This window comes from Hylobates moloch, unplaced genomic scaffold (genome assembly GCF_009828535.3).
Source record: "Hylobates moloch isolate HMO894 unplaced genomic scaffold, HMol_V3 SCAFFOLD_1, whole genome shotgun sequence".
Lineage (NCBI taxonomy): Eukaryota > Metazoa > Chordata > Mammalia > Primates > Hylobatidae > Hylobates > Hylobates moloch.
The window spans coordinates 1,226,880-1,245,170 of record NW_026652276.1 but is presented as its reverse complement, the minus strand read 5'-3'; the positions used below and the strand labels follow the sequence as shown (position 1 = coordinate 1,245,170).

Here is an 18,291-nt window from a genome sequence, read left to right as displayed (position 1 = left end):
CCCCACTGTGCCCAGGACAGATTCTGAGAGCACCTTGGCCACCCTCCCACAGACAGGTCGGTGGCATCCCACAATTACTGAGTGACCCCAGAATTACCACAGCTAGCCCTCAAGGACACTGGGTCCTGACCCCCAAGCTCTTTCCTCCGAGCTGTGCCCAGTGTGAACCTGGACACCAGGTCCATGTGGCAGACCACGGGGAGACCCACTGAAGGTGGCCACGGGTGCCCGGTAGCCTCAGCGGCCCTGCTGTCAGGGCCCTGACATTCCGGCTCATTCTCCTCCACCCCCAAGAATGCAGGGACGTGTTCAGCACGCAAGCACGGCTGGTCCTGGTGTTTGGTGTCTGGCTCCCCAAGGTGCCGACAGCCTCCAAGAAGAGCCACCCAGCAGGTCCTGTGGGAAGCTGTGTCCAGAGCCCCTTCCAGCCACTGCCCATTTATCCAGCTCCTCATTCAGTGCCTTATGGGCAGTCCCATGGCACAGGTTCCTGTGGTCCTCAGGGAAGAAGGTCACTGGTGGTGGGCGGGGGGGCATGGTGTGGCCCCAGGATCACCCACAGGAGGCCCCAGGTGGACATCCCGGGGCTGCCCCTCCTCCCATCCCCTGCAGGTTGGCCCTCAAGTCCCTCATAGTGGTGTCGGTGTCCCCTGCAGGAACCGTGGCCTCCACAGAGTCTTCATCTAGGGTGAGCGGGAGCGGACTGAGCACAGGGAGCCAGCCAGGAGTGTGGCCGGGCCTCACAGAGGGTGAGCTGCTGAGTGGCCCAAGGACTGCTGCCAGGCAGAGCCCTGCCTGGCCCGCACCAAGACAAGGGTGGGAGTCCATGTGGTCCTCACCCCTGGGAGCTTACCTCTCCGAGGCCCGAAGGCTCCCACTGCCAAAGAGGTTGCGGATGGAACGCGAGGCTGGCAGCTTGGCGTCGCGGGAATAGAAGACCATGCAGAAGTCCTTGGTGACAACCGCCGGCTGGGTGCAGTTCTCCATCTGAGATAGGCGGGGGTGGGGCTCAGGCACAAGGACACCCCAAGTGCCCAGGTGCCCTTCCAGCCTTCTCCTGGGGGCACAATGCCCAGCACCGACGGGCAGCCCCAGGGCCTTCCCAGGGCCTCAGGTGTGGCCTGGACCCAGGCAGGAGAAAGTCTCTGCTCCTGCCCTCGAGTCAAACCCTACTGGGGACAGGCAGCCACAGCTCTGTCCACCCCTGGGCTGCCTGAGGGACCAGTCTCCATGTGTGGGGACCCCGAGGGTCCCAGACACAGGCTCACTACTCGGGCCTCAGCTGCCTCACCATAAAATTAGGGCGACACCCTCCCTGACCCTGGAATGTCTATGAGGATCAAACCAGGTCTTGTTTGAATGTGCGCATTTTAACTCAAATGCCACAGAAAACGACTTCCTGGTGGACGACATGCTAACTGCTGAACAGCTTTGTCTTCCTGAAGTGGGGGCAGCTGCTGTGCAGGGCTGAAGAGTCCCAAGCACTCGCTGGGAAGAGCTCTGCCAGCGCCTTCTCACGGCAACCTCGCCACCATCCAGTGAGATGGTCACACCATCCCCATGTGAAGCCGGAATAATTCGGCTCTAGAGAGGGGATGTGCTTGCAGATGCCCCCACCCACTGCTCCCCACCCTCCCTCTCCCTCACTACTATGACCAGCAAGAAACGCCCACACTTCCAGTCGCCTCTTGCACTTGGAAGGGAGGCCACAGCCCAGGTCTGGCCACGGCCTATGTACTGCAGACACTGGGGGTGCTGTGGGGATGGGACACTTCTGTTTTTGTGCTGCCAGAATGCAGACACAATGTCTGGTGGTGCTGCAACCATCTTGCATCCCAAGGACAACATCCACACACTAAGTTTAGCAGAGTGAGTTAACTGCCATTAAAAGCACATGGAGGATGGGTGCGGTGTCTCACGCCTGTAATCCCAGCACTTTGGGAGGCCGAGGTGGGTCGATCACCTGAGGCCAGGAGTTTGAGAACAGCCTGGCCAACATGGCAAAACTCCGTCTCTACTAAAAATTCAAAAATTAGCAGGGCGTGGTGGCAGGCACCTGTAATTCCAGCTACTTGGGAGGCTGAGGCAGGAGAATCGCTTGAACCTGGGAAGCGGAGGTTGCAGTGAGACTGCGCCATTGCACTCCAGCCTGGGCAACAAGAGTGAGACTCTGCCTCAAAAAAAAAAAAAAAAAAAAGCACATGGATTTATGGATTTATGTATTCAACCTTGTAGTCCAGTGGTTTTTTGTTTTTGTTTTTTTAAAGGCACATGAATTTAACCCAGGGATTTGAGAACTTGAGAAGTCATCTGGGTCATCTGGGGTTGTCCAGAGCTTACAAGAACCTCAAGCTTCAGGGGCTGGGTGGTTTTGGTGGAGTGCCCTGGCATAGGTGCCTTGCCTCAATATAAGCGGAGAGCGTCATGTAGATTTTCTCTCGATAAGGGGTGACCCGGTTCAGCAGGAGAGAGTTGTGCATGGAGCTGTCCCACGCAGCCTCAAATTGGTAAAAGGTCCTGAAGGGAAGCAGAGACGAAGTAGAAGTTGATGGTGTGGGAGCTGCTCTCAGCCAGGCCAGGGACATGCAGACAGACAGAGCGACAGACATGGGGCAGCCGCAAGGGAGCGGCTGGGGGCACAGACTGGAAGCCCGGACGGCAGTGCCAGGAAGGATGGGTCCCTCCTTACTCAGGACCCAGAGAGTGGGGTCTCTTGGACGCCCCGATGGGGGTGATCCCAGCATTTTCCCAGCTCCACCACAAAGGGTGCCCCAGCTGTCACGCTGAGGCTGGAAGGAGAGGAGGCAGCAGGGAATGAGAACAAGAAAGGCAGAGAGGGAAGGGAGGAAGGAGGCAGGACAGGGAGCTGGGATGTGGGGAACACAGGGAAAGGAGAGGGGAGGGCAGGAGGAGAGGACTGGGGCAGGGAGGAGAGGAAGGACAGAGGCAGGGAGGGAGAGGGCAGAGCCTGCGCGGGCCCACCCCAACCTCAGTCTGAGTAAGGAGGCGCCACCATCTCTCCCTGGACCTGAAGGGGACCTGCCCAGATTTGCCAAAAACCTCCATGGTCCATCTCCTCTGACAATGGACTCACCCTTGGTCCATCGGGAAGAGGAAGGCCCCGGGGGGAGGATGCTTGGCATGGAGGCAGGGTGGCTGCTGTGAGGCCGTGTGCAAAAGTGTCTCTGTTAGCACACGGGAGACAGCGGCGGCCTCGCTGTGTCCCTGATCTCCAACCTGGAGTTACAGTGATCACAGCCTGAGCCAGCTACCCGCAAACTCTGTCCCAGGGTGGCCCCAGGGGCCTGGGATTTTACATCCCCATGGGGTCGAACCGCGTTCCGCAAACACCTTGGGTGCCCTCTGCTCTAGAACAGGGTTTTCTGTTACGTGAGAGTTCCTGTTTTCAGCCCTCTGGATGGCAGAGTGATAGAACTACTTCCTCAGGCCTGGTGCTCACAGGGAGGACTGGTCATACCCGAGGTGGACAATTTGCCTGAATCCAGAATGTGCCCACTCTGCAGACCCTGAGCAGCATGTTCAGCTCGCCCACTCCACCATCCACCCAGCCTCACCCCGTTCCCCTCCAAGCATCCTCACAAGGACACAGTTCAGAGACATCGACACACACAGCTGGGCGGCCACGCAGGCTCCAAGGCGGCCGGGCCCCTCCTGAGACTGCGGTGGAGCACAGGTGGCACCAGGCTGCCCTGTCTACTGCACACATGGTCTGGGACGCAGGGCATGGGTCTCACAAGTTGGGGGTGTGGAAGGAAGCAGAGGGACCGGGGAGGGCTGCTGTCGGACACATGTCACCGAGGAGCAATCCCGGGAAAGTGAGGACAGCGGGTGGTCAGAGAAAGGGCGTAGAAGCAGGCAGACGCTGAGGAGAAAGGAACTCGGAAGAGCAGAAGAGGACAGACCAAGCAAGGGCGGAAGAGAAAAGTGAGCTGTACCTAGTGTCATTTCCCAATGAAACGCTAAAGGTGGAGGCAGCCAGGACACACACGTACACATACAGAAGAAATGGACATGTCAGAACAAGCACCGGCACAAGGCCCAGGGCAGAAAACTGAGGAGCTCGGCAGGTGCACGCCGGATCTCACAGCCCCCAGGCTCTTGCTGCACACAGGGCTGGGGTGCAAGCCCCACGTGGAGCCCCTGGCCCTGGCCCTGCAGACACCCCCTTCCCCGGGGTCTGCAGTGAGAGCCTTGCATCTGTCCTCAGCTGGACCAGGTGGATGCCCAGGAGCCAGGAGAAAGGCCTGGAGGGATTTGCTCCTCTCCTAGAACATTGCGGGATCCTGTGGAGGGTCAGGCCCGCAGGCCAGGGCTGGAGCCACTGCAGCCTGGCCTGGAACAAGTGCCTCAGACTGCTGGAATGCCACAGAGCCACTTCACAGCTACGTGGCCTCAGGATGTCACCAACAGCCCTGTGCCCCATTTCCTTGCAAGTACCATGGGGCAGTAATTGCCCCTACCTCAAGATGTCTTGCAGATTAAATGAGCTAATACTTGAGTGCGATGAGAACAGAGCCTGGAGCTGGTACACATCAGCACTACTATCTGGTACACATCAGCACTACTATCTGGTACACATCAGCATCACTATCTGGTACACGTCAGCATCACTGTCTGGTGCACGTCAGCATCGCTGTCTGGTACACATCATCATCACACTATCTGGTACACGTCAGTGTAACTATCTGGCACATGTCACTATCTAGGACACTCTAGCATCCTCATTACTTCTATGCGCTGCGTAAGACCCAGCCTGCAGGTCCCACCAGCCCTGTCTCTCCTGCTGGGCCCAAGCATTCGGTCCTGTGCTGGACCCTCTGTTTTCTGCTTCCAAAGTCCCTAAAGGGCCTCAGCTTGCTTCTCTTCCCCTTCCTTCTCTTCTATCTCTGTGTGTGCAGACACAGCCCACCTTCCCCTCACCCCTGGGCCCCAGGATCAGAACCAGCAGGTCTTTCCCAGCATCAGCACCTACTCCCTTCTGTGCGCCCTTCAGAAAGCACCAGGTCCTCCCAGCCCAGGCACTCCTCATTCATCAGGAACCACGTCCCTGCCCCATCCTGGGGCTCCTTGGCCCCTGAGTGGGACACAGCAAAGGAAAGAGCCCAGTGAGGCAGGTAGGACCCCAAGGCCCAGCCAGGGGCTGCTCCTTAGGAGCAAGTGGACTCTGCTGGAGCCAGGCCTGGGGTTGTAAGTAGAACATGAACCCACTTCCACATGAGGCCCACAACAGCCCCCTTGGGGGTCCTAGCAGAGAATTTCTCAGTTCAGGTAGTATGTGGCTTTGCCCTGCTCGGACCCCAGTGGACTAGAATCTCTGAGAACCTGACTGTGGTGGAGTCTCACCTGTGAGCTGGGGAGAATGGTGGGAGGGGGCCTTATAGGACTGTGTGCACAGCAGGGATGGGTCCTTTCCAGACCACTGTCCCCTCCCCTAGGTGCCATGATGGCTAGCCCGACCAGGGTCTGACATGGGCACAGCCATGGTGCTCCCCCTGGGTCATTTCCAAACTGCTGGTCAGCCCCAGAGGCCTCCCACTCTGCCCAGGGGAGCTGCACCCTAAACGCCTCTCAACCAACCCTTGACCCACATCCTGCCTGGCTCCACCTGTTCACGGGCAGTAGACCCTGGAATCTTGGGCCAGGAGGGTCCCTGGCAACACTCCCTAGTCCCCCTATGCCCCTCAAGCCTCTACAAAGGGAGGACAGGTCTTACCCAGATCCTAAGTGAGATTAGAGGGGACAACGGCTGGTGGATCGGGGAGGAGCAGGCTGGCAGAGTAGCAGCTCACCCGCACAGGACTCACATGGGACCCACACTGCCAGCTGGGGCCCACCGGGCTTGCAGGGCACAGCATGGGAACCACTGATGGGTGCCCCATGATCATACAGCAGGAAACCAAGACCCAGGGAGGCTGAGAGGTGGCCAAGATCACCCTGCCATGGCAAAAACTGGAGGATGTGGGCTGGGAGGGCCTTGGAGACCACTCCAGGACCCCCACTCCAGAAGCGGGCACAAGGTTGCTCCAGGGCCTGTCCCCCGAAGCCCCCCTCACTCTATCCCATGTGACAGCTGCCAAACCCTCAGAATCATCACAAGAGGAAACATGCAGCCCGGATGTGGAGGCCCAGGTTCTCCAGGGAGGTGATCTAACAGGCTGAGGCCACAGATGGCAGCCAGGGCTGACCCTCCTTGCCCGAAGGGAACATGATCCCAGCAGGAGACTTGATCCGATGTGAACACACAGCTAAGGAGCAGGGGATTGTGCTTGAACCCCAACCTCACGGATATGGTTCACAGGCTCTGGATGTGACACAACGCAGTCATGTGGTACCACCCACCAAGCAGCCCAAGAATGGAGCAGAGAACCCAGGCAGCCCGTCTGTCTCTGGGATGAAAGCTGGATGCAGCATTCGCACAGGGCCCAGCCAACTGGAGGAGGCTGGCCCAGGCACCCCTGAGGGCCGCAGCCTAAGCCTGCTCTGTAGCCTCTCCACCTCCAGCCTGAGTCCTGGTCAGTGCTGACCCCACCCTCCTAGCCCCCTGAGGGCAGCTGCAGGCTCCCTCCTGGCCTGACTGGGCCCTGCCCCTGGGCTCTGTCCTGTCGGGAAATGTACAGCTGGGAAGGCTGACGTTGCCCTTGAGAGCTTAAAACCTGGCCTGGGGGCAAATCTGCAGTAGATCCACAGAGAGACAGGAGAGATTTTACAGCCAGGCTAGTGAGAAGGTGGGCGGAGTCAGGAAGGCACCTGGAGGAGGGTCCATTGCAGCTGGATTTCAAAGCCCACCAAGGACTTAGACATAGGGGCTAGGATGGTGGGCATGCCAGATGCCAGGCACAGACTGAACAGAGGCAGGGAGGGGGTGGGGGCGCAGCTGGAGAGAGCTGCATCCTGTCCCCACAGGCTTGAGGAATGCACGGACTCTGAGCAACATCGGATGCGGCTCTGGCCTGGGCTCCACCAGCAGCGTTGAGCTGTAGCCGCTGACCCAGCCAGAGCTGGCACCCCGACCGCGCGCCACCCCTGAAGTCGTGCCAGCTGGGAGACAACCAGCATGTCACTGCTCCCCACCACCGCCACCGGACAGCATGGCCCTGGAGGTTGCCATCCTCAGAGAAGGAGAATCCTAGACCAGATCTGGCCTCAGAGGCAGTGCAGGTCAGGGGCTCGGCCCTGACCGGAAGCTGCCTTTTCCACTCACCCCTCCACCTCTGCTCAGGGGTTCCTTTTGTGCCCCCAGCTCAGGCGAGCTCACTCTTTCCTGGTGAGCCCTCCCCACTGGGAAGACCCCCACAGTCCCCCTTGCCCTGGCTGACACCATTGCTGGACTCTGGCTCCAGAACCAGGGCCAGCAGTCCCCATCACTGCTGTGCCACAGGGCCAGGACACAGCCTGCTTGGTTAGTGTCTGCTATAGGGATTGGGGGGTAAGGGATGAATGAGGGAAAAGGAAAGAGGAGGAAGGATGAGGAAGGGGGAGGGGAAGAGGAAGAGGAAGGGATGAGGGATAAGGGATGAGGCATGAGGCTTGAAGGAGGAGGATGAGGATGAGGGAGGAAATAGGAGAATGGGGAGAAGGAGGATGAAGAGGAGGAGGGATGAGGAAGGAGGGGAGAAGATGAGGATGATGAGGAGGATGAGGAAAAAGGAGGGATGGGGTATGAGGAGGGATGGGGGAGGAGGATAGGAGGAGGGATGTGAGGAAGGATGAGGAGGAGGAGGGACAGGAGGATGGGGAGGAGGGGAATTGAGGAGGATAAGGAGGGAGGAGGGAAGGAAAGGAAAGGAGGAAAAGGGAAGGGGGATGAGGGAGGGATGAGGGAGGGATGGGGGGAATGAGGGAGGGATGAGGGGATGAGGGAGGGATGAGGGGATGAGGGAGGGATGAGGGAGAGATGAGGGGATGACGAGGAATGAGGGAGGGATGAGGGGATGAGGGAGGGATGAGAGGGTGAATGAGCTTCCTGGCCAGGCTCCGACCCACCTGGACAGACTTTTCCTGATTTTGCCTTTAATCCCACAGCATGTGGCTCACATGAGTGTCTTAGTCACACGTGAAAGATGAATGAGTGCGTGGGTGAATGTTGCGGCCCTACCAATGGCACAGCAATGCCCAGAAAACCGCTCCTAAATTAGAGCCCAAGCTGATGGGCTCCCCAGACCCAGATGTTTCTGAGCATGGGGAAACTCCCAGAGGCAGGCCAGCTGACTCCAGGACCAGCTAGCATGATGCTGTCTCCTCCTCCTGCAAGCCCACTGGACTCACTGCAGGGAGAGGGAGGCCCCTACTCAGGCCCTGCAAGGCTGTGCTCCCTCCTCAGCGCAGCCACCATCACAGGGGTCCCTTGACAGGGTCTCTGCTGCATCCAGGTCCCCAGGGAGAGCTGGTGTGGTAGTCTTTGGAAAAGATCTGTTCATGGAAAGAGGTGTGTGTGTGCGTGCTCAAGGGACCATGCCAACGGGGACTCTGGCCCTGCCACCCCTGGGCAGAGTCTTCTCCTGGCCACAGTCCCTCTGCCACAGTTGTCAATCATCTGTCCTGACCCATTGCAACATGACCTGACAAGGATGTGACCTCAGAAAGTGCTGGCCCCACTGCCCTGGGGCTCTGTGCCAGGAGCGGCCTCGCACCTCCCAGCTACAGGGCTTAAAGGCCCAACGTTGGTCTGAAAGGCCTTCTGCTGCTCAGTTCACTTCACAAACGCCACCCCACAGGATAACTGCCGTGATGCTGGCCACAGTCATGCAGGGACCCAGGAGCAGGCAGCCTTGACCTTCCATTCGGAACGGACTCGAGTTCTCACCAGTGTCTGGATTAGGGACTTGGAGGCCCTCCATCCCCAAGGTCTCGCCGACTCCCTGCCCCAGGCTGGCATGGGCAGGGGCCTCACTGCAGCCGGGGAAAAGGGAGCCACCTGCTGGACAACCTGAGTCTGGGAGTCTCTGATCTCCTCATGAATTCACCACCCGCCACTTCCACAAAAGGATGCTCAGTGGCCATGGCCAGAGGAGCGTGGCTGGAGCTGCCGTCCCTCCTCCTGGCCTGGCCAGGCGAGGGACTCACGAGAGGCTGTGGAATGTGCCGGAGCGTGAGGGTCTCCTGGGCTGGCTCCTGTCTGCCCTTCCCCATCCCCTGTGCTCACGGCTCTGCCTGCTACGGCCCCTTGCAGGGAGAGGGGAGCGGGGCTGGTCCTCACAGGGTGGTGCAGCCAAGGGCAGCGGGCCAGCCAGCAGCGTGCGGGACACCGAGCCCATCCACAGGGCAGGGTGTGGCGCGGGGCGGGCAAGGCTGGGGCAGGAGGAGCAGGAGGCCAGCCAGTGTCTACTAGGGAGCAGGAAACTACAAAGCAGCCAAAATCAGGAGTGGGGGAAGAAGGGACTCAGCCAAGAGGACAGGGTGGGAAAGCAATAAAGAAATCAAACCAAGATTCCAAGAGAATAAAAAGAAAGAAGACGGGAGGAACAGGAGGACATGTGAGCACGTGTGTGAGGAGTCCAGGAAGCTGGAAGTTAACTTCTCAGGGGCGTGGGGGGCAGTCAGGGGAGGAGCAGGGAGGAAAGAAGAGGCTGAAATGAAACCAAGGGTCACAGATGATACCTAGGTATGTCCGAATCAAGAAACTGCCTGCAAAACACAAACAATCACACGGTTAGTGAGGGCCGGGCAGTGCAGCGGGAGCGGGGCAGGGGGACAGGCAGAGGGAAGCGGCCTGTGGCCACAGGCCCACTCTGAGCCGGGGAGGCTGCAAAGCGCGGGGCCTGGGAGCGGGCGGGAGGCAAGGCCGTGGCAAAGCGCATGGAAGGCCGAGGCCCCAGGCCGGAGCCAGAAGCTGGGGCTCCTGAGCCTCTGCATGTCAGGGAGAGAGGCCTTGGAGCAGCCCGGCCCGTCACGGGGCTGAGGACACCAGCACCGTCCATGGCACAGGAAGGCCCACTGGCCTGGTCAGCCAAGCCATAGGACGGTGCCTGCCTGGGGGTGCCAGCAGAGGACGGTCCCCAAGACTGCTCCAGGGCAGGGCTGGGGGTGGGAGCTGCCAGCACGGGCAGGAGCCAAGCGAGGGCCAAAAGCCGCTTCGGGGAGGCCACGCCGACGCAACGTGCCTTCCTCCTTTCTCAGACCCAGGGCGTTGACCCCAGCACAGGGCTACATCAACCCCAGAGGCACCCTGGGACCGGCCTCATGTCTCACAGTCCTCAGGGTGTGGGGCCGAAGCCCCTTCAGTTATAGGTTCTCAGGCATCCAGGAACAGGGTGGCCTGAGGTCCAGCCATGAGCCGCTCCTTCCTATGTCACCCATGGCAGCTGGTCTTCTGAGGAAGACCTCAGAAACTCAGCCCTCTGTGCAGGGAGATAACAGGTGGGGTTGGGGGGCTGCAGCCCCTGCCCACCCCACCCCAGGAGCTGCCTGGGCTGAGGGAGGGTCAGAGGTCAGAAAAATAAGGTAATGAGGTCATCTCCCAGGCTCTAAAGCATGTCTCACATGGCAGACCTGCCCTTCTGGGCCCCACCCCCCACTCCAATTCCTGGTCCCCCATGGCCCAGGCACAGCAGCCCACACTCTGCAGGCAGTGCCTGTGCTGGGGGCTCCAGGCCTTCTCCACGCCTCACCAGGGAGCGTTCTCATGGCGGCAGGAGAAGCAAGGCACGAGGAAGTCCCAAGCCCCGGCCCATCACACCTGGTCTGCCTCACCTCCCCCTCTCCCAGACGTGTTCCCCCGTCATGGTGCCACCTCCACATAGAACACCCCCAAATTCTCTACCCTCCTGTGGACATGAGTGCAGGGCAAGTTCCCTCTGGAATGCCACAGGCAGGGCTGGGACCAGAGCTGCATCCACCAACCCCCACCCCCTACTGTTCAGCGCTGTGTCCACCCTGACTATCCAGCTGCCCCCTGCCCTGGCTGCCCCTGCAGTGCCCTCATTACTGCAGTGCTAAGCTCCGATAGACCACTTTCTGGGTGTTTCTGATGAAACCAAAGCTCTGTGTGGACCCAAGTCAGAAAAATAGGAGATGACGCCCCCCAGGATCCTCCTTCCTTATGACCCTGACCCTCCTTGCAGGGAGGCCCTCAAAGACATTTTCCTACAAACACAGCCATGGAGACACCTGCGGCTCCAGCTCTGAGGGTCCACTCTGGGCTTGTGCATTGTGAGTCAGGTTGAGCCCCCAGGGAGCAACCAGGACTGGACACTGGAGCCCCCGTCTCACTTTCCCCAAGCCCCTGGAAGACAGCGTCTGGGACGCAGTGGAGCCCACGGGACGTCCCCACCCACGCAGTGCTGAGCCACCTGCCCAGGCCAACCGCAGGGGCTGCCTCCCTCTCCCATCCCCTAACCCCAGCAGACCCTGATAGGGCTGCCACAGACATCCCAGAGCGCCAAAACCCCAGCCCAAATGCAGTCGGGCTGGGACTGCCCAGACTGTGGGGTCTTGGCCATGCAAGGAGTGTAGGAAGGAGCAGCCTGGTGATGAGGGGCCTGTGCCAACCAGTGCCTGTGGGCGCCCACCCCAGCTGCTCCACCTCTAGCCCCAGGACGCCTGCCAGAGGCCACTGACTCATCCACAGCAGCATGGTCCTTGGATATACAGCCACTTGTCCTCGCACCACCCAACCACAAAACTCCCGAGGACAGAACTCAGCTCATCTTCCAACCCCTGCGCTGGCCCCTCTGCTTGGTAATGAACAAATGGGCATGGGGATGCCTGAACCAGCAACGAGGTGCACAAACGAGGAGCCGGGGATGCAGAGGCCACCAGCCCCTCACCGCACAGCTCCTGCAGGTGCCAGAAGGGAGGGCCGGGAGAGCATTGAGCGGGTCACCTTGTGTGGCTGGACCCTGTGCTGGGTTGGCCGAGGGCCTGGCAGGCTGGCTGGGAACATGCCCTGGGCCCTGTCTCCAGGGAGTCTCGGACTCACCGGTCATCTTGGGCTGGGTGGATGTATCCGGAAGACAGGATGTTGAGAGACAAGATGTTGGGGTCGATCAGGGACTCGTCGGTCTCTGGAGTGTTTCGGATGCGGCCTGCAGAAAAGGCAACGGGCCACAGGTCACTTCCCAGGGGGCAGGTGGGACCCTGGCGGGCTGCCTCGGGTGGGGGTCCTGTCAGCAAGCCAGCTCCCCAAATGGTCACTAGAGCATCTGTCAAAGGCAGTGCTGGGGGAACAGGGAGGCCCTGCAGGGTTCTCAGCGACCCAGGTGCCATGTGCAGTTACTGCTCCACGGTCTTTCTTGTCTGTCTCTGGGCAACAATGAACACCCCCGTGCACACACACTGACAAATGCAGGTGCTTAGCCTGGAAACCACAGGCCTTCCCGACTGCGGGAAAAGGAAGGCTAAGCAAGACACAGAGGAGGAATGTTCCTACTTCTTCTTACACCTAAAAATAATGATAATAACAAGGAAAGGGAGGGAGGGAGGGAGAAAGGGAGGGAGGGAAAGGAGAGCAGAGGAGGGGAGAGATGGGAAGGGAGAGGAGAGAACACTATCTGTGCCATAAAACCTCTTCTTACAAGGGGCATTTCCAGGAGAGCCCGCTAAGTTGCATGCATGGGGGGTGTCTGTCTGTCTCTGTGAAAGAAACCAGAGCCGTTATCAGGCAGGAAAACTGTCTAGTGGCTTCACCTACTAATTTCTTGGCCAGACAGTGACAGTTCTGCTCATTCAAACATGTACATTTTATTTGTTGAGCCAGGAAGGAACGACAGCCTTCCCTCTCCTCCGCCACACATGGACAAGATAAAACCCAGGACACGCTAGGATTTTGTGTTGACGGGTGCACACTGGGCCTGCCCCATCCCATTGCTGGAACTCTGACCCATGACCTTGCAGCACTTAGGTCCTGGGAGGAGGCAGATGGATCCCAGCAAAGTGCTCTTCCCCACGCCAGGGCCCTCTGGGTCCATGCTGGGCAGTGCCCATGGCGGGAAAGAGGCTCAGCTGCAGGGATTGCTGCCTGGGCAGAGCCACTCTCAGCCCTCGGGGAGGGGAGCGCAGCCGCTCTCAGCCCTCAGAGCCTGCACTTAAGCAGTGTTCAGCCTGCTCTGAGTCTGACCAAGTACCTGGCCCACAAAACTGACACCCATGAGCCCGCTGGTCTGGACAGAGTACCAGGGGTTGGGCTGGGGTCCTAACCCTCTGTTGTCTGCACCTTGACTCCCTCCCCTGCCTCAAATGGCGCACCCACCCACTGCTCATGGACACCCAGGGTCTCTCCTTGACTTTCATCCCTTTCACTGACCCCGTGCCCACAGTCCTGTCCAACTCACAGGGCTGGAAAGTCCCATGGCCCTCTTGGGAGGGATGCTGAGCTCAGAGAAGGCTGTGAACAGTGAGATTGGGTCCCACGTGAGGAGCAGGAGAGAGGCTAGGTGCTCCCCAGAAAGTGACTTGGCTGCTCTGTGCCTTGAGTCCAATCAAAGGGCTGCTCAGTCACGAAGCCCAGAGAGGCTGAGCCTAAACCCCTTAGCCTGAAGGGGGGCATTGGGGTTCATACCATATCGCCCCAAATCCCTTTAAATAGCATCCCTGATCCCCCCACCCCACATAAACAGACGCTCCTGTTGGCCTTTTTAGAAAGGAGGTAGGCAGAAGGTGGATCTGAGCAGGCGGGGACTGAGTGGTGACAGACCCAGGCCCAAAGGATGCGTCCTTTCAACCATGCAGATCCAGCTCCCCCGCTTCCTTCTCTCCTGTCTGCCTTGAGGGAAGTGAGACCAGGGCTCAGAATGTGAGGGCAGTGCTGCCCCCGGGATCATTCCTCAACTACCGTGTGGCTGGGTCCATAAACCAGCTGTGTATTTGCTTACGTTCTGCCTAGAAATCAATTCACTCTTTTTAGGCTTGTCCTAAACAACCTCTGAAAGGAGGGTTTGGGTGCTTGTTCCATGACTTTCTGATTCATGTGAAATTAGACACAAAACTTGTAAAACATAAGCATGTATCCTGGTATGCCCGGAACCTCCTGTCTACAGTCCTGCATTGGGACACAGGGTGACGGGTCCAGCCCCAGGGAAGTCACTTTGAACGGTCATCCAGCCCGGCCATGGCAATGTCTGGGGCAAGGCAGGGCTGGGCTGGCCTCATGCTAGTGACACACTTGAACGGATGACTGTCTGCCTCCTTGAATGAAAACTGAGAAGACAAATTCTTTCCACCTAGCAAAGCAAACATTTGGCGGACCCGAGTTCAAAACATGAGGTTATGGAAGAAAAGTGTGTAAGATCCTTGGTGATGGTTATGGGCAGAGTTGTGTCCCCGAAAAATATACGTGGAAGTCCTAACCTCTAGGACCTCCAAATGGGACCTTATTTGGAAGTAGGGCTTTGCAGAGGTGATCCAGCTGAGTAAAGATGCAGTCAACCCTGGAGCAGGATGGGCCTCTAATCCAACCTGCCTGATGTCCTCAGGAGAAAGGGCCACAGGAAGACACAGGACAGGAGAGGCCTGCGAAAACGCAGTGATGCGTCTGCAGGCCGGGGTCGCCCAAGATTCCAGCCACCACCAGGAGCTGGAAGAGGCAGGGAGGGATTTTCCCCAACAGGTTTCAGAGAGATAGCGCCTCTTGCCGGCACCTTCATTTTGGACTTCTGGCCTCCAGAAGTGTGAGATGATAAATGTCTGCTGTTTTAAGCTACCTGGTTTGTGGTATTTTGTCATGGCAGCCCCAGAACTCCAATACACTGATTAAATAGAAATTTGCAGCTCGTCACCCAGGTCCAAGGCTCTCCTTTTCAGGTGAGGAAGTGAGTCACAGAGAGATTATGTGACTTGGCCAGGGTCACGCAGCAACAGACGCAGAGGTGTGGTTAGAAGCTAAGCATCCAGCTCAGGGCCTGTACTCTTCCCACCAGCTCGGCCCCAGCCCCCAAGGCAGCCCCCACACTGTGCTCACCCACGACCAGCTCGCGCACTTCCTTCCAGCGGATATGGCTGCCTGTCTCATGCAGTAGTGTCACCGTAATCCGTCGCTGGATGCCCTGCCAGTGCCAGGTGAGAGGATATGGTCAGACGGCTCAGGGGGCCATGTGGGGTGAGGTAGGGGGACACAGGCAGGGTAGGAGTAGGGAGAGGCTCACCCCTGGTGGGGGTAGGGGAGGGGGCACAGGCAGGGTAGGGGCAGGGAGGGGCTCACACCTGGTGGAGTGGGGATGGGACACAGTAAGGGTAGGGGTGTTGGGGTGGGGGAGGGGACACAGTCAAGGTAGGGGTGTTGGGGTTGGGGAGGGGACACAGGCAGGGTTGGGGAGGGAGGTGCTCACACCTGGTGGGGGTGGGGGAGGGGACACAGGCAAGGTAGGGGAGGGAGGGGCTCACACCTGGTGGAGGAGGAAGGTCCCCATGCATGGCATGCCCCCACGGTGATCCACCACAGCTGGGATGTAACTGGAAGAGAGAGACACATGTGAGGAGCAGCCAGCCCCTCCTCCCTGCCCTGCAGCACAGGACACAGTGGACGGTAGCAAAAACAGGGAAAAGTCAGCAACTCCCTCTGGGGAAGATCAGTGGCCTGATCCATGGAGACCATCGTCAGCTGAGCACAGAAACCCACCAGGCCTCCTTGGCTATCACCTCCCAGCCCTGCCCACTGGACTGGCAGGGTGTCCAACAAGGAGACACGGTATGGCACGGCCTGGCCCCTCTGGGCTGGATCTTTGTAAGTTCTCAGGGGTCCTCTGCTTCCCCTCATGCCCTGCAGATCCGCAACCCAAGGCCAGAGGATCCAGAGGAAATCCCAGCAGATGGGCTCGTCTGCTCCAACCTCTAAGGCTCCTGTCCCACTCTGGGCAAGGACTCGAGTCTCCACCAGGCCCCACCCTGAGCTGCCAGCCACAGCCCAGCTCCCAGCTGCCCCTAGGGCACCAGGCAGACCCCTACTGGCCGCTGCACTGGGGCCCTGGAACCTGCCTCCCCAGGGCCTCAGGGATCCCCTCCCACCTCCCTCAAAAGTCCCTTGATCACTTTGTAAGTGCCGTCTGCCGCCCCGCCCCGCCCCGACCCATACCCTGGTTTGCCGTCCTAGTGCTCAGGACCGTGGGGCCACCAATTCAGGTGCTTATCTGTCCAGCACCTCCCTGCCCCCCATGCCAGCTCCTCCAGGACAGCGGGGAGCTTTGTCTGCTTTTACTTCCCAAGACTTAGATGAGGCCGGGCCCACAAGAGGTCTGCAATGAACACCCGCTGGAAGAACGACTCTGGATGCTGGCAACCCTCAGGCAACTCAGGTCCTCGTCCCTCTCCGCCCCACCCCTCCCCACACTCACACCCTGGGAGCCCCAGCACCAGCACTCACTCGCCGTTGGCCTCCAGTTCACAGATCTCGAAGTAGACCAGCAGGTCGTACTTGCAGTGGCAGGGCCCCGGACAGGGCCGCGTCAGTGTGCTGAGCTTGGTGGCGGGCACTGTAGGGACAGGAGGGAGGCATGTGTGGATGGGAGACCTGACCCATCACGTGCCAAGGGCACACTCAAGGAGGAGGTGCCGGGGCCAAGGGGGCTCAGAGGCAGCGAGGACACCTCCCCCTCCTCAAGGGAGAAAACCAGCCAACCCCAGCCATTCCGAAGATACACCGAGTCCCAGGCACTCTGTGGCCTCAGCACGTCACATGGACGCTCACGTTCTCTGTGCCCCGGCTAGGTGAGGCACATGGCCATGCACACTGGGCACAGCTCATGAGCAGGACAGTGGTCAAGACCCCAAAAACCAACAGGGCAGCCGCAGATACCCTTGTTCAAAAGCCCCACAACCCTCACGGGGCCCCTCTGCCATGCTGCCAGGCCCATTGCCTACACCACACCTTGGCCACAGCCTACTACACCTGTGCAAGCACATTTCACCAGCACCCAGGCCTGGCCCGAGAGTCCCCGTCCTTCAGCTCCCACTGGCCCTCCACTCGTGTCCAGCTCCTGACAAACAGCCTCTGTCCTCACATCTTTCACCCACCTCTGTCCACCACTCCCTTCTCTGAGACCCATCACGCAGGTCCTCCTCTAGCAAGTCCCCTCCTCTGCCTCTCCTACAAATATGGATCTACAGGTCTTTCTTGTGGGCTGTGGAGAGGACTGAATCTCAGGGAACCCACACTGCAGGCCACAAAGCCTGTACAGACCAGGGACCGGCTCCACAGCAGCTGGAGGGTGTTCTCCCACAGTGTCCTCAGCCTGCAAACCTTCATCTTACAGGGGTTCTGAGGACAGGGTCCTTGCAAGGCAGGCACAAGAGGCTGACACCTGGTCACCATGTGTGCAGACCCAGTGCCTCCACCCACCAGCTGCAGAAGCAGCTTCTCACACAGGCCCCTACCCTCTGGGGCGCTGGTGCCCGGGACCACACTCCCTCCTTCAGGAGGGTTTCTGGGCTGTGAGAGACTCAGCCACACCTGCTGGGCCTCAGTCTGGCTGTCTTCAGCTCTCCCCCAACCATGTCCCTGGGTTTTGGTCTTGCAGGAAATAAACTCCACTCTTTTAACTAAAAGCCGGTGAATCTCAAGTGCTATTCCACAACCCACCTGTTCCCACAGGCAGAGGCTCCAGGCTCTGGGCAAAAGCTCTGACAAATACTCCTCCCTGACTGACCCCACACTCTCGCTCCCACCTCCAGCCTCGGACCCCCATGAAGGAGCTTCCTAGATTGCCTTTCACCCCCAAATCTCCACCTCTCTGTGTTCAGCTGAGATGCCTGAAGTCCCCTCAAAGCCCCCAACCCTCTTGCTGCCTTCCTTCCTCAGCTCCCCACACCTCTGCCACCAGCTCCAGGCTACTCTCTGGGCACAGGGCAGACCCTTGCTCCATGGGGACCCTGTGAGGCCTGACAGGCGCAGGGTGGCCCCAGAGTGCCTGGGAGGGCACAGCCCGGTCACAGAGGACAGCATCCACTGTGGGGGCCCAGCCCACTACAGCACCCACAGTGAGGGGAGCTCACTGCCCTGAGACGGCTCAAGAGACCCTTCCTACCTGGCTTGGACAGTGGCATGACCCGAGGGAAGTGGCGGCGCGAGGGCCTCAGGGGGCTGTGGAGAAAGAAGCACCAGTGTGAGGTGTTTGTGGAACCCTGGGTGGGAGGGGTCAGAAGGAAACAGAAGGGCTACAGGCCCCAGGTGCCCATCCCTGTCCCCTCCCACCCTCTCTTCTCCAAGGCCGCCCACCAGCTTGGGTGGGAGGAAGAGGAGGGACCCTTGGGACCCCAGATCCCACCCCAGAGGCCACAGGAAACCAGGGCAAGGGTCAAGCTCTGGCTCCCAGTCCAGAGTCCCTCAGGCACTCCCGAGGACAG

At 59.5% G+C, this 18,291-nt stretch overlaps 1 protein-coding gene across 21 annotated transcripts in view; it reads right to left on the bottom strand.

The window, feature by feature from the left end:
• The window catches only part of KIF1A (kinesin family member 1A), a 124,016-nt gene that overhangs the window by 10,578 nt on the left and 95,147 nt on the right, over positions 1-18,291 (bottom strand). For 6 of the 21 annotated variants that reach the window (XM_032761702.2, XM_032761740.2, XM_032761834.2 and 3 more), the window contains 7 exons: positions 17,973-18,028; positions 16,313-16,421; positions 15,339-15,405; positions 14,915-14,999; positions 11,939-12,044; positions 2,403-2,517; positions 854-987 (listed from right to left, as the gene is read on the bottom strand). In XM_032761702.2, the coding sequence (XP_032617593.1) occupies positions 854-987; positions 2,403-2,517; positions 11,939-12,044; positions 14,915-14,999; positions 15,339-15,405; positions 16,313-16,421; positions 17,973-18,028 (672 nt within the window). Of the gene's footprint in view, positions 1-853; positions 988-2,402; positions 2,518-3,956; positions 3,981-9,618; positions 9,646-11,938; positions 12,045-14,914; positions 15,000-15,338; positions 15,406-16,312; positions 16,422-17,972; positions 18,029-18,291 lie in introns of all 21 variants that reach the window. The other 15 variants (XM_032761657.2, XM_032761718.2, XM_032761731.2 and 12 more) reach the window with 3 other exon arrangements.